Consider the following 27,127-nt stretch of genomic DNA (forward strand, 5'->3'; position numbering starts at 1 on the left):
ATTTGTCAAATTCTTACTTATGCCTGAACTAGAAGTGAGCAGCTATTGTCTGTCAATATCCAGAGGATTAACATTTTTTCCAGGATTTACATGCAACTGGAAGCCAGTGTGCCACATCTTTCTTAAACATTATTGAGAAATATATATAAAAAGGAAAAATACACCATTAGATATTCTGAGGTTTCATTAATTAAACCCTATCAATAGGTTAAAAGAGAAGCTTCTTTTATTTTGCACATTAAAACTAAATGTGATTTGAATAGATTTACAGTGGGGACAACAATATATAAAGCTACTTATACCTGCTGGGCACATAAGAGAAGCTGTCTTAGCATTCATTGGAACCCTGAACACCTGGAATTTCTATAAATTTTACAAGCAGCTTATATTACAGCATTTTTACACACATTTTTGTTTATAAATTACAGATTTTAAGTTACATTAAGAAGCCTACACAGAATTCCATCCACAGGAAGTAGTGACACATTCCCTCCCGCCCCCCCCCCACCCCCGCCCCCATCACACTTAGATTGTCTCTTGATTTAAAGTAGCATTTTAACTGATTTTGTTCTGAAGAAAAATTGTTTGATAGTGGAATGTATGTATCATTCTTGACATAATGGCTGGATAGAAACAAAATACCAGGAGGAAAATACCGTAATTCTTTTATCTAAGAAAGATATTTTCTTTGTGTCCAATATAGGATTTACTAGCTTTCTTTTATGCTATGTAAAGAGTATCTCATCCAGCGCAAGGTTCAGACAAGACTGCCTAATCTTTCCAGTACATCACCTTGAGCTCCTGTAGAATAGCATAATTGGGGTGTATTTATAATTACATCCATCCAACATTCACCTCCTGGCTTCCTCTTTCTTTGCAGAGTAATGTCAGTAATTTTCTTCAGTAAACTAAGCTAGAATGACAAGAGCGCCTTAGTCTAATAGGTTTAGTGTGCACTATCTAAGGTTATATTTAATTCTTTACTGAAAACCTGCAGTGACTGACTATAGAGCTGTAAAATTAACATTTAAATCACCATAATATTCTCTAGACAACAGTAGTTTACAGCCACGGTACTGCATCAGCTGTAAAATCTACCCAGTTTCCTTCTGTGTTTATGTAATCCCCAATTCACAAAGACATTAACCAATATGAAATTTGCAAGATAAAGACATGATTAGTGATAGACTCATGGCTGACAACTGGCAGGTGGAATATGGGTTGTGACATAGCTTACATTAGTCTAGAAAAACAAATCTTGGAAAGCAAGAAACTCTCCTTGTAAAATTGCAGTCCAGTCATCACTATAGAGGTATCTATTTAGCAACAGGACATTAAGGTCAAATAAAATATTCAGTTTCATGCTTCATTTAAGCTATTTTTTCCCAAAATCCGAATAAAGATAAGCTGAGTGAGTACAACCTTAAAAGGAAAAGCAAGAGGGATCAGGAAGACTTTTAACACACTTCTCTTCCCTGTCATGGAAAACATAGAATATTGTAAAAGTGCCTTGCATCCAAAGAATTAAATCACTCATTTAATCACAGATTTCAAGTAATAGATTGACAAACTGCGTACTTGATCTCTATTTGCTATTGACTGTTGAACAAATGGAAATGTGCCCGATGAATGTGTTAAATATAATGTACATATAAAACAAAAAAGAGAATTTGAGAGTCATCTATATGACTATTATATAGATTGTGATAGTGCCCAAAATGTGTTCAGAAATTATGAGACAGAGGAAGACAGTCCCTGCCCTAACAAGTTATTATTTGTGCTATAATGACCCATTTGGGGAAATAAAATGAACAGAGTTTTGTTTGTTGTGTATACTTTTGACCAACAATTATGGTAAATTTCCTTTAATTGAGTACTAAGGACTCAGCTCTTCAAATTCAATTCAGAATTCTATTTACATAAATATTCACAAGCCTAACAGGTTTGTATATGCAGTAAAATTAACTGTTAGGCTGTGACTATATACACTTACACTTTAAAGCCTGAAATAGCTGATTTTGACAGACATGCTTTTATAACTGGTGCTCATGTATAAAGGTGTTACTCCCTGACGCTGGTGCCTGTTGCGATGGAGTGAAGTTTGCCAGGGGAATCACCTTGACTGGATCTTCACTGGTACAATGTCTTTCACAGGTGTTGTAGAACTGGGGCTGTGGACCACCTTGGCTTTTGTCAGTATCATCCTTCGGCATGGGCCTTCCAAGCGCGTATCTTCCCTCAGGTCTGGTTCCTCGACCCCATCCTTGCTGGAAGCCAAATGATGGCAAAGGAGGGTTGGATTGTTGGTACTGTGTCAAAGAAGGTGGCATCCAGCAGTTGTCAGAATGGCCTAGGATAAGACATTCTTGTGTGCAGGTTTCGGAAGCTTCAGCAAGGGCTTTTTGGAGATTAACTTCAATAGCTGGGGAGGGGGAAAAATGACAAGAGATTATCTAGAGTTCAAAAGATTCTGCCGAGAACAGATTCAGGCCTACTGATGCAGGCTCCAATCCTGCAAATGCTTATACGTGGTTGCAAGAGAACTAAGCATATGCGAAGGGGCATAGTGCTCATTAGCAGGTATACGAAGAAACATTAACATTTACTGTAGAGACTATACCACATCTTGTATCCATATAATTAAAGTTCTCACAGTTCTATTTTCCCTCCATGGACACAAAACATTAATCACCAGCATTACAAATCAACCTGTAAAGATTATAATAAATGAACCCCCGATTCACTAGAAAGTTTGCACAGAATTGGCTTGTGCAGAATTTACTGTTGTTAAAATAAGACCCTTTTGAATATATACTCCATTTGACCCTTTTTAAAAAGGGCGAAGTAAAATGAATCTGGGCACAGTCTATTTGATTCAAAGACGCGCTTGAGAGTTTTAAGACTGAAAGACACTGAAACAGTTATCATAAAGGGAATTGATTTCTCCATGCCTTTTATATTTGAAACCTTGACGAATCAGAGAGTAATAGCAGGAGAAACTGTAGCCCTCTTTAAAGTATGAGGTGCTGAATCACCATAACTTGTGTAAACAAAGCAGGTTTCATGCACTTGAAAAAAGGATTATAGACATTTTAATTTGTTCAAAGATATGTTACTAAAACTGCATGACAAGTTTTTACAGTACATAAACTGTAACATACTGTACCTGAAATAATGCTGGTCAGTTACATTGAAAGACTGTTAACTTTGCTATATAATGAAACTTTTAACGATATATTAAGTTGGATTTACCAGTGCATTATCTGCAAGTGCTTTCAGAATGTATGTGGGGTTTGTGTGTGTGTGTGTGTGAACACTGTTTGAGTAATCATCTCAAAACAGCTGAAGGGCTTTTAAAGAAAGATACATTGTGTTGGCTGCATATCACTAAATAAGCAGGCCCTTCCAAAACAGGATACATTTTTTAACCTTTTAAAAGTGTATGCTGTGTAAAGGGCTAGATGGATAGTACTAGGCATAAATGTAGAATGTAGGAGTCACTGAAGTGTTAAAGCCCAGGCACCCACACACAAAAGTTATTACAGATGGATTATTCCAGTCCTTTCAGCATCTGACAGTAACTTTTAGTAGACACATCTGCTAAGATATATGTAGTCAAGTCTGCTTTAAGTTCTTATATGTGTGCTCTAGTCATTTACACTTGTGTAAATCTGGGGTAAGTCCACTGACACATATATGTCATTGACTTCAATGAGTTACTCTGGTTTTATACCAATGTGAATACAAGTAGAATTTGACCATTTTCAAGCATTAGTGAAACCTCTGACATTTCCAGCACCTATGCTTATTCCCTCATTTTAAATTAAAATGGACATCTGTCTATGTACACAGGAATACTTACTTAAAGAAATCAAATTGTTTAAGATTTTTGGCGGTATACAAAAGATGATATAGTTCTTAAACTGTACTGATATCTCAATGTCTGGAAGGGAATAAGCACAGAAGTAAATGGCAGACAGCACTGATTTCCAGAGAAGACACTAGATGAGGCGATGGTGGACTATAGGCCACTTTCAGAGCCATTTTGACAGATCAGTTAAACGGATGTTTTGCCAGATTAATACTGGGTTCTGAACACACTTTAAATGTTTGCAGAGAGACATTCTCTTAACTGACAAATACATTTCTCTAATTTTCAGCTTAGGCACAAATTTAACAAAAGAATCCTGGCAAAATCTAAATATAAGTCATAAATACTATACAGTTATTTCTTAGACTGCAAACTGTGCAGCTCTGATCTTGTGTGCAGGAGTGAGGTCCTAGATCAGTGGTGGGCAACCTGTGGGCAGCAAGTGGCCTGTCAAGGTAATCCACTGGTAGGTCGTGAAACAGTTTGTTTACATTGACTGTCCGCAGCTCCCAGTGGGCGGGGTTTGCCATTCCTGGCCAATGGGAGCTGCGGGAAGCAGGGAGGGCCACAAGGAGCTGTGGGCAGTCAATGTAAACAAAAATATTTCGCAGCCTGCCAGTGGATTACCCTGATGGGCCGCATGCAGTCCGTGGGCCGCAGGTTGCCAACCACTGCCCTAGATGGTAAACTCTTTCGGTATGTCTACACTGCACACTAAACCTCCGTCTGTGGGACCCAAGGTTGTGGACTCAGTGTTTCCAAGACTGTGCTTGAATAGGGTGACCAGATGTCCTGTTTTTAAAGGGACAGTTCCATATTTAAGCCCTCCTGTAGGTGTCCCGACTTTCTTAAAAATGGGCAAATTGTCCCATATTTTGTGTCTTCCCCCATCAGTACTGGCGGGTCCTGCTGCTGGCCAGATTCCTGCTCACCAGCTGCTCAGGGTGGGTGTGTAAGGCTGTGGTGGGATGAAGATGCAGAGTGTGGGGACAGCTGCACCCCCTGCTGGTCTATCAGTGCAGCCCCCACTGCATGCTAGGTCTTGGCCAGCTGGGCCCCACCCCACCCCCATCCCTTTTCCGGCTGGTGATGGCTGGACCGGCATCTCAGGAAAGCCCAAGACCCGCTAGCCAGGAGGAGTCGAGCCCTGCATGTGCCAAAGCCCTGCACAGTGCTGGGGTGGGGAAGCCTCTCCGCCCCTCAGCTAAGCTCTGGAAGCGATCCAGCCTGTTCACATTCCGAACCTGCAGGCTTCACAGCAGCACTCCAGGTAGGGGCTTAGCACTCTCTTCACTCCCCACTGCCCTGGGTCCTGCCCCAGGGAGCACCCTCACCTGCTGAGCCACGTCTCTGGCCGGGTTTGCTGAAGTCCCCCTATGCTTGAGCATCCACACTGCATTGTAAACGTGGCTTTACAAATGCTGGACCTGGGTCTCATAGTCATTCTGGGTCTCATAGCATTAGCATCCATAATGCATTTTCTCTGCAGGCTGTCTGACTTTAGAGTAAATGTCCCTCACAGTGTAGTCAACTCTTTGTTAAATAAATGTATACCATTCTCATTTTAAAAACACAAATTGCTTATAAGGATCCTTAACTAATTGTCTTGCTTCAAAAGAGCCAAAGATCTGAAAGATAAAAGATAAAATAATTTTTTAAATCTAAATTGGCTGCGTATGGGAAGTACCATCAGTATAGCTCTGAGACAGACATCCTCAGGAGACTGGGTATGTTGCAGGAAATAAAAATAATTCAGGACGTCACAATGAATATGTTGTGAGACAGGCAAGGTCCCCAAGATCTACAGGTAAAGGGATCTTGGAAAACCTCAACAACTGATCTTCAGCAATAAAATGTGCTAGCAAGGATAATTGGGATGCAAAACAGTCTGTGTCTGGTAAGGAGCAAAAAAAAAAGAAAGAAAGAGAAAAGACAGCAGTATGAAATATTATGTTTTTAGCCCGATGAAATAAGAATCATTGTTGGAACATAATTCATCAGCTCTTGGCTGAACCTAAAATGAAATATAGTGAGTATTCTGCATGAATATTCACCAGGCACCATCTTTTTTGTACCTGCTTTTTCCAAGCAGTGTTATGCATCTTTCTTTCTTTCTGTGACTAATTCATTCTCCTTTTTCCTTCTATTTTGTCATTCTCTTTTCTTTGCCATTTGGGGCCTCCCTGAATAGCAGTTTGGCAGTGGTGTTTCACTGATGTCTAAACTAGGATTTAGTCATACAGTATTATTATATTTTTTATGCTTTCCTATTAATAGGAAAGAGGAGCTTCACACAGGTGAAATATTATACTAAGAGTACCAGCTGGAAACATAAACATTGCAACTGATTTCTGAGTATTCTGGTTGTGGATCATTGTTACTGATCTAGAGCAGAAAAAGATCATTGTCATTATGCAGTTATTTTCCCACTCACCATAAGATTGAGCTCAGAAGGGGGTTGCTGGTTGAACTGAGAGGAATAAAGAGGGTGCACAGCTAAGGTAAGTGTGAAGTTCAAAGTTTAGGAGGCTGGTTACCAGAGGCAGCATGACTGACTATGGTGCTTTCTGGATTCATTCCCTTGGCTTCCCTCTAGTGGCTGTGGCATTCGTGTGCATGTATATACCTGTGACAGGCAGAGCTGGGCAAAATTTTTTTGTCAAACTTTTTTTTTCAGAACTGCCAGTGAACTAAAAATCCATTATTCACAAAGCTCTGACAAGTCATTGTTGGATTAAGGGTGAGACGGAATTTTCCTGAACCCCTTCTATGATTGATAGGTGAGGGGTTGAAACACAGGTTCTCATCTAGTGGCTATTTTCCCTGAAACCAGGAAGAGGAAGATATATTCTCAATAGTCCCATATAATAATAAACAATATTGGGAAAAAGTAGACCCAGATTGGGTTTTGATATATCCGTCCTTACGGACCCCCATATTAAAGCACTCACGTACCCTCACCAACTCTTGCATCTTTCCCATTTACAGTGTGAGTTGCACTCTAAAGAAAGAGAACATTTTCAGTTCACAGAATGGACTGTACTCATTCACAAAAATACACTTACCATTTTTATTTGAACTTTAGATTGCTTTCGGCAACTAACAGGGGGATCATGTTTATTTAATTTGTCTGCCCCAGAATGAAGAACGCTTTTAAAGGACTACTCTGCCAGATGAATTCCTGTTTTCTCAGAGCAGTCAAGTCTAACTAGAAGCACAATAGCTAAAAAGCTTCCTTCATTGTTCCACAGCCTTTATCATTTGTAGGGCAAAGCAGTTTTCAATAAAGATATGTAAAAGCCAAGTTTCAAATTCCAGTATTTCCAGTAGCTAGCCTTCAGTCAAAAACTGATCATTTAACCTTATTTGCTTTTCAAAATATGTGCAGAGAGGCTTTTTACCAAAGAAAGAGCAGAACGGTACATACAGTAAGTATAAATGTTGTTTGACTACTTTTCCTCCAAGCATTAATTGCTCAGGTTGGAACAAAGAATCATACAGATGTGATCTTTTCCTCTCACTACATAAAGGAACCCAAGCACCCAAAATTGACACAAAGAGGCATAGACACATGAAATCTGTATGTGTGCAACAAAACTGTATATTTCAGCGCCGCTATTTCAAATCTGCCTTCTCTGTATTCCACTGTGAAGAACACTTTTCTGAGAGCATTTTAGAAAGCAAGTGTTGTTATCAACTGTTAATTCTCATTAGGTTTGGCTGTGATCTAGAACTTCTGTTTCTCACTGTTGAGGTTTGTACATGGTTTATGAATACTGTCAGTTCTGTAACACCTGATGCTGAGAAAGAAGGTCATATGGGTAAGAATCAGTCAAGACATCTGGTTCCTGTTACCACTGTGCCACAGACTTTCTATGTGCCCTTGAGCAAGTTACATGGGGTCAGATTTTCAAACATGCTCAGCTTCTACACTTGATGCCTGAGTTTTCAAAAAGCTGAGCACCCAATGTGCTAAATTCTTCTGAAAATCCCTATGCCTCAGTTTCCACATCTGTATAACATGGGGAAGAATGCTTATCTAGCTCATGGGCACGTGAGGCTTTATTCATTAACGTTTGCAGAGCATGTGGATATCCGTAGATAGAAATGTATAGACATACCTAATCTACCTTTAAATGTACTGTATCAGTGCTGGCTTTGTGCTTGCTTTGGTGCATACAGAGAACTGTCTTCAAAAGGGAAAATTAGGAAACAAGTTAAACACAAAGCTTAAAATATTTAGGCAGTCTAAGTTATCTAGTTGAAGTCTTAACAAAAAGCCAGTCCTGAATATGACACATTCCGGATGTGAACCGTCCAACATTACATTTAGCACACTCTTGTTTCATTACAAAGCAAGCAACAATTAGCACATAATTAAGCAAATTGCCCATAATTATGCCATCGCTGAGATATTTTTCATATTTTCACAACACAGACCATACATGAATACATAGCTTGTGGTGCCAATGCTATTCTGTCAGCAGCAAGAAGTGCCTCTCATCTACTGAAGCATTTCTTATTAAAAAAAGCTCCAGTAGCACTTTTAGTGGTATCTGCTCAGCAGGAACTCACCAGAGTGATGCTGATGAGAACCTCACACTGCTCATGTTGGCCAATAGCTAGTAAGAAAAGGATCTCTCTTCTTTTGTGCAGGAGGTGGTACTCAATCTAAGATGGAATGCAGCCCTAATATAGGGAAATTATGGTCCAGAATTACCCTGGTGACCAAAACTAGCCACTCGGGTAACATATTTTAGCAGCCTTAGCTATGTAAGAGACCAGAAATGACAGTAAAAATTAAGGGGGAGGGAAAAGAAAGTTGAAATGGTCTGTTAGTATAAGCTGAGTTGCTTTAATGAGGTCAGCAGCAAGACGCTTTTATGTAGAAATCCTAAATGATTGCTGTTATAATATACTCTACCTTTTTGCTTTAATAATAAAATACATTTGGGAGCAGATTGCTATGAATATTTAAGTTTCAATAAATTGAAGAAAAATAAGAGAGAGTGATTATTCCACGCTTTGAAACGCTTTATTCAAAGACCCACTAAAGCATACACTAGCACTAGGCAGCTTACTTTAATTCTTCACTCTGATATACAAGTCCCATTATCTACTGGGCCAAGAAAAAAATCATACAGTAACAATGGGAGACCCACCATCTGTTCTGTTTGGGGTCAATATCCATGTGCACTGAAGAATTTAGATACTTATCTGAGCTATCAGAACTTTCTGAGCCTGCAGCCTTAGGCTGGAGATTTCAGTCCAGTGGGAAAATGAATTGTTTCCTGACATTTTAAGTCCTGACCAGAAACTGAAAAATCCTTCACAACATTTTGATACCTAGGAAAAATAGTTTAATTCAATATTATTTCTCAAAATGAGCAGAATTGAGGTGAGGCACTTAATTCAAACTGAATTGTTTAATCCTATAAACAGAATATACCCTTACAGTTTGGGGGAGTTGCTTTGGATATAGCTCTACAACTCCCATTCAAGTAATGGGAATGCTTTAGTTCAACTCCCAAAAAATGTAGGGGTAGATCATCAGCAGGGTTGCAGGAGGGTGACAGCTCTACCCCTCTTCCATTTTCTACGAATGCATTCCTGTTTTGAAATTTAAGTAGAGGCTACGTCTTCACTGAAAAAAAAAAAAAAAGTGGTTTTACACCGAGATAGCTAACTTAAGTAGGCTTCTTAACGTAAAATACTAGCGAAGACAAGGCCTGGGTAGTTTTACCTTGATGTAGTAGCTCAACAGAAATTCAGGTGGCAGTTATAGGAATCACCAGGACTAGCTTCATTGAGGTTAAAAGCTCCTTGTGTCCATTAGGTTTTTACGTTGAGACAGCTATTTTGAAGGATATAACCCCACAATTTTTGCAATGAAGACAAAGCCAGAAATAAGACTCCAATAAATATTCAAAACATAAACCTTTTTAGGACACTCCCAGGCTCCTGCATCTCCTTGCTAAATCTGGATGCTTTCAAAGGTAGTGAAGCCTGGGGCAGAATATAAATGTATTGGATTGTGTCTGTGGGTTAGGGACATGCGGAGACCGGGCTAATGGGAGCAGCCAGGCAGTTGATTGCACTGTTAGGGAGGGAAGATGTTTTGAGGTAAAAATCGTGCCACCAAATATTTTTTTCTTTCTTACTGTTAAGGTGTACCTTGATATATAAATCCCTTGTTCACGAAGAAGAGAGTAGACTCTTTAAACTGGACAGGTGTAATTGAATAGTTTGTTCTCAGTGACCAAAAACCTTATTTATGTTCTCATCAGATGTTTCTAATGCATGTCAAATTTTGTTTAGATGAAACTCCTTGTTTTCCAATGAAATGTACCTATCCTTGGTTGACAGAAGACAAGGATGGACTTGCTGGGCCCCAGACAGGATGCTATTAGGTAACCATGGGCATTGAAGACTATAATCCAAGTCTTGGGACTGATTTTTTCCAGAGGTGCGGAGTACCCACAACTTTCATTAACGTCAGTGTGACTTATGAGTCGTCAGTGACTGAGAAGCAGGCTTTCAATGTCTACTTAATGAACCACACAAGCTTGAAAATACTGCCATGCACACTGCTACAGTAATTCCCAAACATATTGAAAATGACCAGTCGACCCTCAGGCCAGGCTAAACAAACAAAAACCAAACCGGGCAGCACAGGCCATTTATTAAATGGCTCAGGACATTTTTTCAACATGCCAGTGTGCCCTGATCCAAGAGCCGATCCAGGGTCTGGTAACTGTGCTATTCTCAACCCCAAATCATGACATTATTGGCACCAAAAAATGAGTATTTATACCAAGATTATACCAGTCCTTTTCATTGGTCTTTTGATTTTCAAACTCTCTCTGTCCCCCCCCCGCCCACCAAAGCGTGTACGATTATTACAGTGTTGCCAAACGTTATACAGCAAGGTGCTGTTGGTCTCTGCTAAAGGAGTTCTTGCTGGAAGACCCAACTGAAACCAAATTACAAATGATACAATTATAAACGGCTGTCTATAGGGATGAAGCTTCCAGCTTCTTCCCAGACCCTAAAATTCCTAATGAATTAATTTTGAGCCCCTCCCCCCCCCCGCCTGATATCTGTCGTCGCCCCTTAGTGCGCCTGGTCTCCTCTTGCAGCTCCAGGGTTTCTTCAGCTCACCCTCATGCTTTCTAAGCTTGGCATTGCCTGGACTGAGAGAGGGGCGACATAAGAATGTCCCTTTAGTCATCAATGTGTACAGGTAATACAGGATTGTCCATTTAAGAGTACAGTTACATTGTATATTATTTATAAATGAAATCTTAACATGCAAAATATCAGTAGATTATAAGCACGTTACAAACACAAGGAGCATGTGGAATTAGATGGTTATCGGTACATTATTAAAAGGGATTATTGCTAGTTATAAGCACTAGTTATAGAGTCCAACAGGGTACTTATAAGAAACAACTGATTAAACACCTATTAATCATTTACTAGCTCTTTATAAATGGAGCCTTAATATAAAGTATGACTGAGATTAAAATGGATTTTATAGTAGGCAATAATTTAAATGACTATACTGCTCACATCTGTTTTACAGGATTCAGGGCCAGATTTGTAATCATATTTAAGCACCTAAAATGCAGACAGGAGTTTAACACTGTTTGGAAGTCAGGGCCCAAATTTAGGTATTTAGGTGTTGCAATGCCTAACTGACTTAGGACCCTAGATCTCTTTTTCAAAAATGTCTTAGGCACTTAAACCCAGATCCTCAAAGGTATTTAGGTATTTATATGGGAGTTAGAAACCTAAACACCTTTGAGGTTCTGGGCCTTAGGCACCAAAGGTATATTGACTTTCAATGACAATTTGGTGCCTAAATCCAAAATTTAGATCCTCAAAACCCCTCCTTAATACTTAGGGGAATAGAGTTTTTCTGGTAAAGTCCTGTAGGTGCCTAAATTTCTGCCAGTGGGCATATACAATGACTTAGTGGTTCTCAAATTATGGGGTGGGACTCCCAAGGGAGGCACGGGAATGTGTCAAGGGAGGCGCGAGCTGTGTGCCTCTTTTTTTTTTTTAAAGAGCTCCCTCTGTCAGCCCTGGGTGGCTGGGGCCTGTGCAGAACAGCTGTGCACACCCGGGAGGCAGGTAGGAGGGGATAAAGGTGATAGCTGGAGCCCTGACACTCCGGGCTGGCAGTGGGAGCCAGGGGTGGCACTGGGGGAGCTTGCGGCAGCTAAAGCCACCCCAAACTTTGCCTTGGCCAGCAAAAAACTCAAATGGGCTTAAGCTGAGCTGGGGCTCGAGCTGTGCACACCCGTGTCCACTCCCCAGTACAGGGGCAGCTGTGCTGTGCTGCCGGGAGCAATGTGTCCCCAGGCAGCCACTTGTGCAGCTGCAGCCCCATCAGTTCTGTCCTCTGCCAGCTGGCAGCATTGATGGGTGGATCGAGTGGGCCATATGGGCAAATGAACAGGCACTGGTATCCGAGCTCAGTGAGTAGGACAGCAGGAACATCTCCGTGTGGGCAGCTGGGTAAGGGACAATCGAGGGGTTGGGGAGGGGAGTTGGGTTAGGGGTGGGGAGCTGGGTGTGGGCCATCACCACCTTTACTTCTCCACTGCTCCCATATTGTTTTAGTAAACTATGGGGAACTGCAATCATTTTCTCATAGCTCAGGGAGGCTCACTATGATACAGTTTGAAAATCCCTGTCTTAGAATAAAGATACCCTTACAGTAAACATCTCAATACAGAGATGAATTAGGCTATGCATTCACAGAAATACAATGCATCTCTTCTACTTACTTCTATGTTTTTTCTTGGAATTCTTGTGCAAGTGAAAGACAGCAAAAGTGATTAGCTAGGTATACAAAAGATGGTTTACTTCCAGACTAATAAGCTTGGACTGAATGATACTGGAGCATCTGCAATCTTGAACTTTCCTGCTTGAGCTCACTCAGCCTCTATATTCACATTTAAATTAGTGCCCTGGGTTTTATTTTGTTGTAAATTATTCCAAATTATAAACATGATACTTTGCTAAAGAGCCCCATTGCTAAACTTTAAATTACTTAGTTATTTAGTACTGTAAAGTTATGATTAACTCTTCAATGTTAATATAAACATGTAAAGTGTAATGAATAGCCTAGAATTTAAAGTATATTGATTAGAATAAATGGCTATATAAGTGCTTTAGAAGATTTAAGGTATAAATAACATGTTTTATTTAATATTTCATTAGCCATCTCACTTTTGTACTGCTCCTTGTTAATTATTGATAAAGCGTTCATTTATTTGAGATGTACTATAAATTTAAATCAAAATCACTTAGGATATAAGGTGAAGCTACAGTGAGATAGATGGTTCATGCTCTAGTAATAACCGTTGAACTAACCAAAGAGAAAAGAGTGAAATTTACAGTTTCCTTCATATCTGAGAAGACAATGGTGAATGTGGCCTGAATGATATAAAGCCAGCTCTTATAATGATGCAGAGTTTTTGGTACTAAATCAAACATCTAGGTATAAACATGCAGTAGGGCAAAAGGTTTCAGCTGCCACTTTTCAGCTAGCCCATGGAAAATATCATTTTAACTTTTTTGTCCAGGGCACTTGTGACACTGCAGATGATTTGCTGTGCCTTTTGGTCTATACAACTTTACTCTGTATCTTTCAAGGTTTAACTCTTGTTTGCAGTAAGAGAATAAACTCTTCAATGTGAAGCTGTAGCAGCTTACATAATTATCAACAGAGATTGACTGCCTCATCAACTGATTCCCCTAAAGTTTAGGCTAAGAATTCTTCCCCAATAGCATTGATGGGACAGCATGGACAATCAAAACTGTAAGTTTCAATTTCATGTGCAATTACATAGATTTAGCTAACCATCTAAGGAGGTGCTTGCTTCAGTGCCCACATATTCTTGGGCTTGATTCACTTTAAGGCTGTGTTTCCCAAGTGTGGAGTGCAGAGAACTATCTTTGGGTCATGGAAAGAGTTTCCAATTGTTCTCTAGAGTCTCAGCTTTTGTGTTTTCAGTCAGTCTCTAGCTGGTATGGTTGCACAGAAAATCTAAATGTGAAGCGAGTGCAATCAATATGTAGATATCTGCCTGTGTTTGGCGAGAGCCTGAGAAAACAGCTATCACAGTAATTTCAGTGGGTGCTAACTCACCTGATGATACTTTAAATGTCAGTTTTGTTTGCTATTTCACTGCTCGTAAATGCATGTCAGAAAGGAGAGGAAATATCATACAAGTCCATCAATTTTTTTCCCCAAAGTGTGGGGTAGAGAAGATGTATGAATAAAGACATGTAGGGCTCTAACACTACATGGTGGGTGGATTTCAGGAGGAAAAAGGTGTGCTTAATGTCAATTTCCTGAAGTGGGACATGGCTTTCAAGCATTTGGAAAACACTACTCTAAGGTCCTCCTAGCTTCCGCTGTCATGAACTTTAGAAATGGGACTGCTGCCCAGAGCAAGCCCACTTTGATATTTGGGAGGAGAGGACGGCAGTGCAAGTCACCTGCAAGCACCAGTCTGTACTGGCTGGTGCAGGTTTGGTCAGCAGCACCCCAAACTGGAACTGGCCATGGAAAAGGCCCTCTGATTTAAAAAAAAATCTCTCCCCTAGGAAGACACACAAGGCAAGAATCTGTTTTTTCTGAGACTAATCCTGCTGGGACAGTGGTTCCCACTGGGGTGTTCTGATGTGCAATTAACATGTAAACCACACGATTTAAATGACTAGCAGTGATCCTTATGAAAAGATTCCTGCTTGGAAAAGGAAGTCTGCTTGAAAATATCAAAGGAGTATCATTCAGATTAACAAAAAAGAGCTTGGAACAGAAATAACTGCATGCCTATTTTCATAAGCAAAAACACAGTCAGATATGTTCCCTGCAACAGAAAAGGTGGCCCCATGCAAACGTGGCACTTCAGAAACAAAAGAAGGGATCAGAGTAACAGCCGTGTTAGTCTGTATTCGCAAAAAGAAAAGGAGTACTTGTGGCACCTTAGAGACTAACCAATTTATTTGAGCATAAGCTTTCGTGAGCTACAGCTCACTTCATCAGATGCATACTGTGGAAAGTGTAGAAGATCTTTTTATACACACAAAGCATGAAAAAATACCTCCCCCCACCCCACTCTCCTGCTGGTAATAGCTTATCTAAAGTGATCACTCTCCTTACAATGTATATGATAATCAAGGTGGGCCATTTCCAGCACAAATCCAGGGTTTAACAAGAACGTCGGGGGGGGGGGGGGAGGGAGGAAAAAACAAGAGGAAACAGGTTACCTTGCATAATGACTTAGGCTTGAATAGAGACTGGGAGTGGCTAAGTTAATTGTATCCAATTTGCAAATGAATTCCAATTCAACAGTTTCTCGCTGGAGTCTGGATTTGAAGTTTTTTTGTTGTAAAATCGCAACTTTCATGTCTGTAATCACGTGACCAGAGAGATTGAAGTGTTCTCCGACTGGTTTATGAATGTTATAATTCTTGACATCTGATTTGTGTCCATTTATTCTTTTACGTAGAGACTGTCCAGTTTGACCAATGTACATGGCAGAGGGGCATTGCTGGCACATGATGGCATATATCACACAGGTGGATGTGCAGGTGAACGAGCCTCTGATAGTGTCATACACATTGTAAGGAGAGTGATCACTTTAGATAAGCTATTACCAGCAGGAGAGTGGGGGGGGGGAGGTATTTTTTCATGGTCTGTGTGTATAAAAACATCTTCTGTATTTTCCACAGTATGCATCCGATGAAGTGAGCTGTAGCTCACGAAAGCTTATGCTCAAATAAATTGGTTAGTCTCTAAGGTGCAACAAGTACTCCTTTTCTTTTTGCAAAAGAAGGGATAATTGACATACAACTGCTTAAACCAGTTTAAGGTAACCCTGGACATTTTGTAAAAGTATCTATATTCACTTCTACCATCACTAATTATTCAAGTACCTCATTAGGAAAGCATATAAGAATCAATTACCACCGATTAAACTGATGTGTATTCACTTAAGTTCAATTATTTATTTAATCAAGACGTAGTACAACATGGTATGTACTTTCATTAAATACATTCTTTAGGAGAATCTTTTGTCTTCTGGGGATTTTTAGTCAATATTATTATTTTAGATGAACTTGTGATAAGGTAAAAGCAGAATGATGAGACAAAAGAAAAGAAATCTTGAATACTATGAGTAAAAACCACTTTTAAATTCCTTTACTAAACATATCATTTTAATTCAGATAAATTCTTGCATCCTATTAAATGTAGTTTATTATCACTTATATTCAATTATTTTTCAACTATTTGGAAAATGTGGTTTACAGATTAAATCTGGTTACTGCTGTACTGAAAACACAGCAGTTTTCCCCTGGAAAAACTGAGAAACAGGTGAAAAAATGTAAAATGCATGGGATTGTTGTTTTAGCGATAAGGATATCCTTTACTTCGCAAGAAGTCTGTTTGCTTCAGAAAATGTAAATGCATAATCCCCAGTGCAGCTTTTTGTATCTTCTGCATATAAACCTGGGTTAAGTATGTAAAATCATTTCTTGATCCCTTTAAAAGTATCAAAACTGTTATATAGCTGCAGGATTTTACTAGAAATTACTGAATACTCTATATACCAGCTTCTTCCACCTCATATGGAGAGCTCAAATCCTTAAATCTTTATAGCCTCTCTTGCCTAGGCAATATTGAATGTTATATCTAAGATGTCCCTGTAAATGTGTCTGTTACCACATGGTAACTGGTTGCAGGCTGAATAATTTTGTTCTCCTCCAAGTGTGCTGTGCATGTGTGAACACAACTATGCACCCACCCTTTGTCGATCATTTGCTGAGTTTAAAAAGGAAAGAAGATGTATGAGGGGTGAGAGAGCTCAGACCTCCCAATTCTGGAAAGAATAAAGCTAATCTAATTAAACATTTTTCAAGAGGTAATTTCTAAGTGCTGTTAATGGCAGTGTCACATTGCACTCCATATGTTTTATGGAAATATGCTTATGAGTGTGAATATGATGTAACTGGAGTATGCTTTATGCAAAAGGTCTCTTGTAAGGTATCATAACAAAGGTTATAACCTACTAAATATATTCCTCCTATTTGTATGCATGTATCGTTTTTGTATCTAAAACTAGAAATATGAAGTATAGCTCTGAGGTCCTATTGTAATTATGCAAACTGTGGGCCATTAATGGTGATTTAGAATCTTGATGGCTCCCACTGACTAAGACAATTGGTTGTAAATGGTTTATTTACCTGCAAGACTTCCTGTCTAATGTGGACCAACCTAGGACGAATGGAGACTAGGGGTCTTACAGTGACATGTGACCATGTCACATGATACTGGAATCCATCTTAATCCTTTGAGGTGGGGTGGGGACAAGCACAGACAAAAGATTCCCGCCTTGTTCCAAAGCTATAAAAGGGGGTGTAGCAGGACAAACGGGGCTGCCAGTCATGAGAAAAACCCTGCTTACCACCTGAGATGTCTGCTGGAACTAACAGGGACTGTACCAGGGGAAAGGATTGGACCCAGAATAGGAAGGAGTCTAGTTTGTGAAAGAAGCTTATTGGAACATCTCTGAGGGTGAGATATTTCCTGTAATCAGTTTCTTAATGTATTAGGCTTAGACTTGCGTGTTTTTGCTTTATTTTGCTTGGTAACTTACTTTGTTCTGTCTGTTATTACTTGAAACCACTTAAATCCTACTTTTTATACTTAATAAAATCATTTTTGTTTATTAATAAACCCAGAGTAAGCGATTAATACCTGGAGGAGCAAACAACTGTGCGTATCTCTCTATCAGTGATATAGAGGGCGAACAATTTATGAATTTACCTTGTATAAGCTTTATACAGAGTAAAACAGATTTATTTGGGGTTCAGGCTCCCAGAAAGGCTGAACACTGGGCACTGGGAAAGTCTCTGTTAACTGAGAAGCCCCTGGGCTGAGTGGATCTCAGTTTCAGTGAACTGCAGAGAGGCATGGCTCAACCTCTGGGTCTGTGCTGGAGCTGACTGGAGTATCTAACTCATCAAGACAGGAGTAGAGGGGCGCCTAGTCTGGCAGGAGTGTTGTTCTCAGTGGTATCCCAGCTCATCGGGAGACAGTCTCGAGGGGAGTCTCTGTGACTGAACCTGTCACAGGCAGTCCTGGAAAATGAGGGCCTCTATAATCCCATAGACTCGGTACAGCACAAGCAGCAATAATGCAGACTGCACTAAGCCTGGACTGCAAGAACAACCTCTAAGATCCCAGTGGTCACCATACAGTTCAACCTTCGAACTCTCCACTGGTGATGACTGAAATGAGGCCACAGGATGGCTAGAAACTGATTTTGAGGAGGAACTGTCCTCACTGGGCTTCGTAAAGTATCCTGATAAGGAATGCAATGCAAAGCATCTCCTCTCTTTTTAAAAAAATCTCTTTAAGATTGCTACTGTTGAATGGAAGAATTTCATATAGACAACGAGAAAAATCCTACAGCCTCTGGAGGGAGGTTGTGCTAAGTGTAAGGTCTTTCTGGAGGCTAAATTCAGGGTCTCCGATATATGGGATATGGACAGAGGTGTCCTCCTCTTTTACAGTGTACCACAAGGGGCTACAGGACCTTGCTCAGTAATAAGGATTGTGATGTATAGAGATATTATAAACAGAAGTCAGTAAAGGTGAGCTGACCTCTTGGCCCATAGCTCAGTGCACAATCTCTTATTCTCTGGTGTGTATATATATATATAGTGAGTTCCCTTCTCTCAGAACATTGCCCAGACTTGGCAGTGCAACAGAAACATTTCGAGTCAGCTGAAATACAGAGTCATGCACAATTCAGCACATCAGAGAGCTGTGGTGCTCAGTGTAAGAGCCAACTGAGTCAGATAGTTCTATAATGTGGACATCTGTCAAATTGGAAGTAGACTGAGACCACTAATTTGTTTTACAAACTGGTAGGTCACTACCCAGATAATAATTGCCATGGATAACTTTGGCCCCAGTACTCCTATCAGCTCTGCATAGGCAGACCCTTGCATCTGTATGGAGCTTTATCGACCTAAGTGGGGTCTGCCAAGGCAGACTGCAGGATTGGGAACTTTGTTTCTAATTACTTGGGCATCATTCCAAATGGTGAATTAGATGTAGGGACTTGCTATTCATTGCCACCCCCTTGAGCCATCTATGGCCCTGCCAATATGTTTAAAGAAAGGAAAACAATTAAATTTGTTTTGAAATCCCACATGCAATCAACTGACAAATGGCATGTATGAAACTTGAAGGGATACATTTAGAACAAGAAAGGCCCAATTCGGACCTAAAATGTGCTCATACTGTTTCTGCTGCCTTTCCTGACAGTTGCTCAGGTACATAAAAGTGCAAAACTTGGCACTAAACATTACTAAACACTACTGTCTTCTTTTAAAAAAAAGAATATAAAAACACACAGTGAAATGTGTATTAATATTGTATTAAATTAATTTTAATTGAATTATCTCTTTAAAAATAGCCTTAATTATCTTTAACTACACCGTAGCAATGCATTTCGGCATCTACCCATGGCTAAGATATTTTCATTAAGACGTAATATTCAAGACGGAACAATGAAAGTCTGCTGCCAAAAAAGCTACATTCTGCCTTTGAGTTTTCAGCCAGGGCTGGGAGAGAATGCTTTGAAATTATAGTTTCATTTGGATGCATACTATCATCCAGAAAGCAGTCTGAAATCAGATGCTGCTCTAACCACAAACACTGGGACAGCTATAATAATATTCTTCATATAGATGTTATATTGCTATTATATTAAATTTGTATTTTCTTTATTAATCATAAGATCTAGGAAAATAATCAGCTTTATTAATGTATTTAGCTTGATTTTTTTAAAGAGCCAATTCCAACGGCTCCTAGCATTTTTACAATATTTAAATATACAAACCAAGGGTAAAATGAATTAAATATATATTAACAACCTATACAAGCTACCTATAGCAAATTTGTTTCCCATAAAAATAAATTAAATCTTCCTAGAATAATCCATTTCACATAACCTAACTCACACCATCTCTAAATTCCTGATTTAAAAAATAAGTATTCTTCAGCATTCCCTAAAGATGAACAAATATGGGCTCCACCATAATAAGGGCAAGAGTGGGACACCTTAAACTGAACTGTGATGGGGCGTCTGCCCCACACTGGGCTCTAAGGGATTAACAGAGCCCTAAAGAGGCTGCATAGGAGGCAACCAATCAGAGAAGGGCTGAGCGGATCAGTGCCCTGCAGGCCCATATAAGAAGAGCTGCAGGGCAGGGCAGAGATTAGTAGCTGACTGGAGCTTGAAGGGGCAAGACGAGGATCCTAACAGGAGGAAGGAGCGCCAGCACCTTGGACAGAGCAGTACTGCAAGCAGGGACCCGGGGAGCTAGAGAGAGCTCCTGGCTGGCTGGTAGGGCCTGCAGGATGAGACCCTGAGGTAAGGGCAGAAGAGGGTGCTGGAGCTGCCTGGAAAGTGGTTCCCAGACAATGGACACAGTTGCCAGTGAGGGAGTGGGTGGACAGAGATTGCAGGTTCCCTGAAATGGGGGAACACAGGGTGTGGCACAGCTGGAAGGCGGTGTCACTGAAGAGGATGCTGTACTCCTGGGAGTGGCACAGGTCCTGGAACAAAAGTGATGGTGGGGAGGCAACATCAGAGGAGGGCGCCCTGAGCAAACCTAATTCCCATAACAGCTGGCAGGAGGCACCACAGTGGTGAGACTCGCCCTGTCACAGTACCCAAAAGTCAATACAGAACACTCAGATAATGTGCTCTTTGCACACAGCACCTCTTAATATTGGGGCAGTTGCATTCTGTATTAACTTTAGCTTGCAAAGTGAAACCATGGAAACAACATATAAATGTATGTGTATGCACATGTTTGAGACAGTGTGACATCACTGAACTGTAGCTACTTCCTCTAGGTTGTCAAGTGGTTGCTCTTTATAAGCAGAAAAAACACCCTATAGAGTGCAATTCTCGATAGCAATGAAGAAAACCTCATCTGACCAAAGGCACAGGAGGTAGAGCAATTACATATAATTAACACTGGTCCAGGAAACTCATTTAGACACACTGTTGTTATGAAAAATGCCATGAGACTTTCAATTACTGGAAGTGGCTACCAGTAGATCCTAGAGAAACCACCTCCAGCAGCACAATCCTTGTGAGTGCTCTGTCTTGGATATATAAGTACTCTCAACTACCTGAATGGCTAGAACTTACTACTTGGCTCATAACCCTCTCAGCTGGGCAAGAACCAATACCAGTGTTACAATGAAAGACATGTATAAACCAATTACAGAAGTTAAAGTGAAAGAGAGGTCTGGATGTGAAGTTCAATTCACCAATTTTCCTTATGTGTTTTATTTAAATTTTGAAAGTATCTTGAAAGCACTTAGAGTTTGGGTGAGTATCACCTGGATATTACCTTTTATTGGCACCTTGTAAGCATGCACATTCAAATAAGCATGTACATAGAGCTGGTTAACATTTTTTCACAGAACAGTTTTCTGTAGGAAAATGCTGTTTTCATCAAAATCTGAATGTTTTGTGGGCAGGTGTTGCTTTCAATTAATATTTTGGCAGAGAAACTCGATTTAATTATGTAGAAATGTTTGATTTTTTGCCTTTGACATTTTACAAATTATATTTATTATACTGAATATTTTGTCTATATCATTTGTTTCAACATTATCAAAATGAAACATTTTTGCCTTATCAAAATGATATTATTCAGCATTATCAAAACAAACTGTTTCAACATTTGTTTTTTTAAACTTCTGTTTCACAAGAAATTTTGAAATTTCCATTTTTCGTTCTGATTCAGAAGGAAAACCAATTTCAAAATGTCAGAATTTCCTGCAGGACAGACATTCCTTTTTCTGATCAGCTCCACACATACCATATTACTGAGACTGAAGTCCTAAGAAACCCACTGAGCAATTTAAAATCAAATAACTATAGAAAAAGTCTTAATTTCAACCAAATACCTGATATATTATGACCAGCAGTCATTACTAAGAAACATTATTGGCACACCATACCTCCTAAAAATTTTGCTATGCATCAAAATGAGCACATAGCAGAAGAAACAAGAGCTAACTTAATCTATCACATTTTCATATTCTCTGCGATGCCCCATCATTGCCATAGAAGTACAAACCCTAATTGCAGCATAAACCTTGAAAATCCAATAAAAAAGATCACAATTAGCCTAATATGTGGGGGTCAACAGATCAAATTTATTAATAAAAAAGCACAATTTAATTTTCCTGAACTGGTTGGTGGAGTTTCAATTCTGTTGTTCTTATTAGTCTGCTTAATCATGTTGTACAACCTTGGCTGGAAAGAGAGAGTGGCAGAACAAGACCTTGGCATACAGTGTGTCTCACAGCAGGACAAACCACCTCCCTTCCCAGCTTTTTCCCCCCCTACCAGTGTGAGACTTTCCTCCATATGGCTGACACAGGGATGGGTTTGTCACTTGGAAAACCCTTTGAACCACAGAATTCTTGATCACTAGGGAAAGGTTTGTAACCAGTTCTCAACACTAGTGTTCTGCCATTACCACTTTGTCAAATTGCCAAAGCATACCCTCAGCTGCATTTTAAATCTGCTCTTCCTTTCATTAAAGGAAAGGAAAACATGGAATTCAGAGAAAGGGCAGTGTTTGATTAACAACTTTCTTATCGCTGCATAAATGGAATTTGAAAGGTAATAATTACATTTGTAATTACTTAGACTTAAGTCTCTTATGTTTTCTATTTCCTCTGTTTCTGGGCAGCTGGAGCAATGACTCATTAATAATAATAAAGTCATTTAACCCTGCAGGCACATTACAAGGAGAAAGATGTCATTTGTCATCAACGCAAATAGAACAATCATTGGATGGTACAAAAAGACCATATTCATTGCAGAGGATAAAAAGGACATTTTGCACTCATTCTTAACACGACATCCCAATCTGCTTCTTAATTATCAATAAACATAAGGGGACAGCAAACAGTGTATGAGGGACTACTAATGGTGTATTGTCCTGCAGTGACATTTCCATAATCACTTTAAATCTACCCTATACATATGTACTAGTTAAAGCTTTCTGCTGATGAAATTGTACCCCCCAGTAAGAAATAAATTATGCTTTGCAGTTGTAGTGCATTACAGCCCTCTTTAATGAGTGTGTGAATATGATACCTAACTGAGTTATATGGTCTCTTTATGTCAGTGATACAAGTTGGCATTCTCTTGCATTTGTGATTGATTACAGTCTGACTTAAAAATAACTTTCAGAAATCTGGGAATTAAATAGAACACAAGTACACTTATCACATCAGTATAAGTAGCCAATTAGAGTCACCTAAAGTCATGAGCTTCTTATGGGTTTTGCAAAAACAAAATAATAGTAACAGTAATACTACACTATTAATTGTTCCCAACAGTAAATTATGTCTGTTTCACTTTTATAAAGCCACTTTTAACATGTGTAGGAGTCCAATTTTTCACCACATAGAATCAGTCAAGAGAAATGAGCTCCAAACAATTGTATACATAAAGCCAACTTTTAAAGATATAATCTGATGTACACAAGAGCTTCTATTCATTGAGATGCAATTTTCACAAATCGGTATACAAAGAGAACACTAACCTACAAATGATATGTTGCAATAGCATTGGATATGATGATAAAATCATATATTAACACAGGTTGCTACTAATTTAGTGTCTCCTGATAATATTTTTTAAAAAGTATGGTCTTGGACCCAGGAACTCCTGAATTCTTATCCTGACTTTGACACTGATTCTTCCTGTAGCCTTGGGCAAATCACTTCATCTCTATGCCTCAATTCCCCAATCTGTGGAAAATAGAGGTAACATGTATGTCTCCCTATGACTGTTCAGTTAATATTTACAAGTGCTTTGAATATATAAAGAGATACATAACTACTTAGAAGTTTTATCAATATCACTTGGCTCAGAAAAAAATCAACTCAATGTATCTGATGTATATTAAAAGCAGGGAGTGCCTACAAACACAGGGTGGCAACAAAGCCAATTGTGAAGAGATTTGTTTTTTTAATACTGTTCTGATTCTCATTATATCAATTCTGTGAGAAATACCCAGTATCAGCTACTTTAAGTACCTAATTGACTATTTCAGAATTTACTGTACAATTACTTTAAAGAATTACCAAGAGATCTTTCTGCCCATGAAGTAAAATGTCTAAAGAAGGAAGAAGGGACAAGACACTCTATCTTCCCCCCCAAAGGAAATATTTATTTTCTGATTTATCCACAAGGAATTCAGCTTGGAGGAAAATCTAGTGAATGCCACACTATGACATTACAATGGGGAAAAAATGAGACTGAGATTTCATGTGCATGAAAATCACTGTAATTGGAGCTTTATCTAAATCAGGCTAGAACTTGAAAATTCCTCTTTGTGTTGTACATATCTTACACATTTATCTCACCATCCCATATGAAAGGGACCCCAGTACAAACCTAACAACCTGAAGTCTAAATTACTCCTTAGTACAAAAAACCCCTTCCAAATCTATTAATATTTTCTGAAGTTAGTGTAAAACTTCATGAAATTTAAGGTAAATATATTTCAGTGTATGACACAGACTTGCATATCAAGAATAAGAGAGGCAAATCCATAGCTTATGTTTTCATTATTAAGATAGTGACACCACAGAAAAAACTAAATGTGAAATGAAATGTCTTGTGAGGCATCAATTTAGTGTTTAAAAAAAAGAGGTCTAGTCAAACTGACAAATGGAAATAATAGGAGCGCTACAATTTTCTCATCAATTTGAGGTAAAATGTTTTGAATTACAGTCATTTTTATCCTATTTGATAAAGAAAATTATCTTAAATGGGTGATGATTTAAAACAGCATAATCCAGATTTCATTGTGTGTCAATCAGACATAACTGTGATGCAGTGTGTGTCTGAACGATTTGTAGTAACATACAGTATTTTTGAACAATAGTTCAATGCTACATTCAGAATATGCATTTGAAAGTAGGAACAGAATGGCCAATTGGAGCTTAATTCATTCATTCACTTACATACATTCACATTCTCGTAAGACCAGAACATCACCTACTGTGACACAATTTTACTATCTCCTTTATGCTCGCTAGGCACCGCTGGCACCTTGAAAAAATGCGCCCTGACTCTGAGAGTGTACTGCTAATGCAACTCTCATCACTTCAGACATTCATCTGTGTCCAATTTGTGCCTGGATGTTGCTTCTTTCCTTTTTTATGCCACTCTTCCAACTACTAAGAAGTTTGTCCGTGTAAGTATTTTTGTCTGCAAGACATTAATGAACAAATGCCACAACTTCCCTCCTTTTCTCTGTTCTACCTCACCAGAAACTACACACTTTTGCAAAATCCACTCTGTTTAGTCTTCATTTGCGTCTGGTTTCTTTTAAACCAAATATAACATCCTGTCCCAGCTTGCCTGTAAAACTCTCTTCATTTCTCAAAAATAAAAGTAAGTAAAGAGAAATCCACCTCATTTAAACCACGGTGAATATGATGCTAATGGTGGCTGTGCCTTTTTCAATCTAAGAATAACAAGCTTTTTAGTTCCTGGGCAACTGTGAATCCTTTATGCCTGGATGATGCTTGACACTGATATATATATATATATTTTTCAGTACAACAGCTAAGCAAAAGATGTAAAATAATGTAGAATAGAGAGTATATCACTTTGTTGATCTGCTACTTTTGTTAGATGTACATTGGGTACCACATATCCTCAGAAGACTATAGTATGATGACCTTAAGGTGGCACAAGTCTATGCCACTTAAATTCCATTTAAGATTATTTTTGTGCTGGCTTTTGATATGGGGGTGAATTTCAACCTTTGTGACTAACAAAAGGGTTCTGTCTTTACATGGAAATGGTTTCAAGCACAAATTGTTGGGGTGGGAAAGAAAGATTAAAAACAGACCCAATTCTCCAAGAAAACATCAGTGCTTAAAAACAGAATGGTTTACAACTGTTCTTTAAATAATATTTTTTTTAATTTGAATATAGAAATTTCTTCCTTACCACAGCACATTATCTACATAAACTGAGAATCCCCAGGAGCCGCAGTGTAACTTTGGAGCTTCCAATTTCATAGTTTTGAACAGATCTTCCTTGCAAAGCACAATATAAAATTATTTTCCAGATTTCCAGACATATATTTAATAGACCCTAATTGTCTTTGTTAAAATTTAACTTTTATTTCTCTTGATGACTGTTCATATGATTATATTGAAAAAAACCCTATGCATTGAAATCACAGATTTAATTTCATTGTAGACAAATTTTCATACTTATTCTAAGAAAATCTAACACAATAATGTGTAAAAAGAGGCTGGTAATCAGCATTCAGAGTGTTCAGCAATTTATCACTTCTGTTCCCTGTTTTGGAATATATGCCTCAATCAGCCATTTCTCAATTGTATTTGACAGTTGTTCTCTGCTGCCTATGTCCATTATGCAGGGATGTACCCATTAATATACTGCTCTCAACTCTCATAAAATCAAGAGTTATTGCAAATAAACTCCTGAATTCTAAACCAAAAAAGTCAATCTAATGGCCCGGTTAGTTTGCTTGATATTTTCTTTCCCCCTTGTTTATGGATTTATGCTTGGGGCTGACACTAGAAGTATAGAGAGAGTTAAGATAAGGCAATAGCCTTATACTTAGGAAATCTGTGGCAAGAAAGAAATTGACTCTGGATCTCCTGTGTGACCATGGGCAAGTCACTTAGTTTAGCTGTGCCTCAGTTCTCCACTTGTAAAATGGGGATAAAGGTACTTCCCCACCTCACAAGAGTGTTGGGAGGGTAAATAAATTGAAGACTGTGAGGTGCTCAGATAATACGGCAATGGGGCCCACCTAAAATAAATACTGGATATTTTCAAACACCAAAAAATTACCTTACAGCACCTCCATTTGAGGACATACTTCAAAAGAGCTCAACTTCCATTATAAGAGAGAGCTCAGCACCCAGCTCTTTTGAAAAAATGGCCTTTCATGTCTGAAGCTGCAGAGCTCTTATGAAAATCTGGGTGCCACGGTCTTTGGGATATTCTGGCCATCTCAGGCATACATTATTCAAACATCTGCACACCCAACTGAAATGATCTCAGAATGGTTCCCGCCAGAAATGAAAGTTGAGATCCTAAAACAAAGCCATACAACTTGTTA

The 27,127-nt window shown here is 39.0% G+C and overlaps 1 protein-coding gene across 2 annotated transcripts in view; it reads right to left on the reverse strand.

Moving 5' to 3' along the window:
• Positions 1-519: 519 nt before the first annotated feature.
• PCDH11X (protocadherin 11 X-linked) overlaps positions 520-27,127 on the reverse strand; it is a 985,888-nt gene continuing 959,280 nt past the window's right edge. For both annotated transcript variants that reach the window (XM_043522099.1, XM_043522098.1), the window contains one exon: positions 520-2,422. In XM_043522099.1, the coding sequence (XP_043378034.1) occupies positions 2,034-2,422 (389 nt within the window). In that variant the 3' untranslated portion in view covers positions 520-2,033. The remainder of the gene's footprint in view (positions 2,423-27,127) is intronic.

Source organism: Chelonia mydas, chromosome 9 (assembly GCF_015237465.2).
Source record: "Chelonia mydas isolate rCheMyd1 chromosome 9, rCheMyd1.pri.v2, whole genome shotgun sequence".
NCBI classification, from domain to species: Eukaryota; Metazoa; Chordata; order Testudines; family Cheloniidae; genus Chelonia; species Chelonia mydas.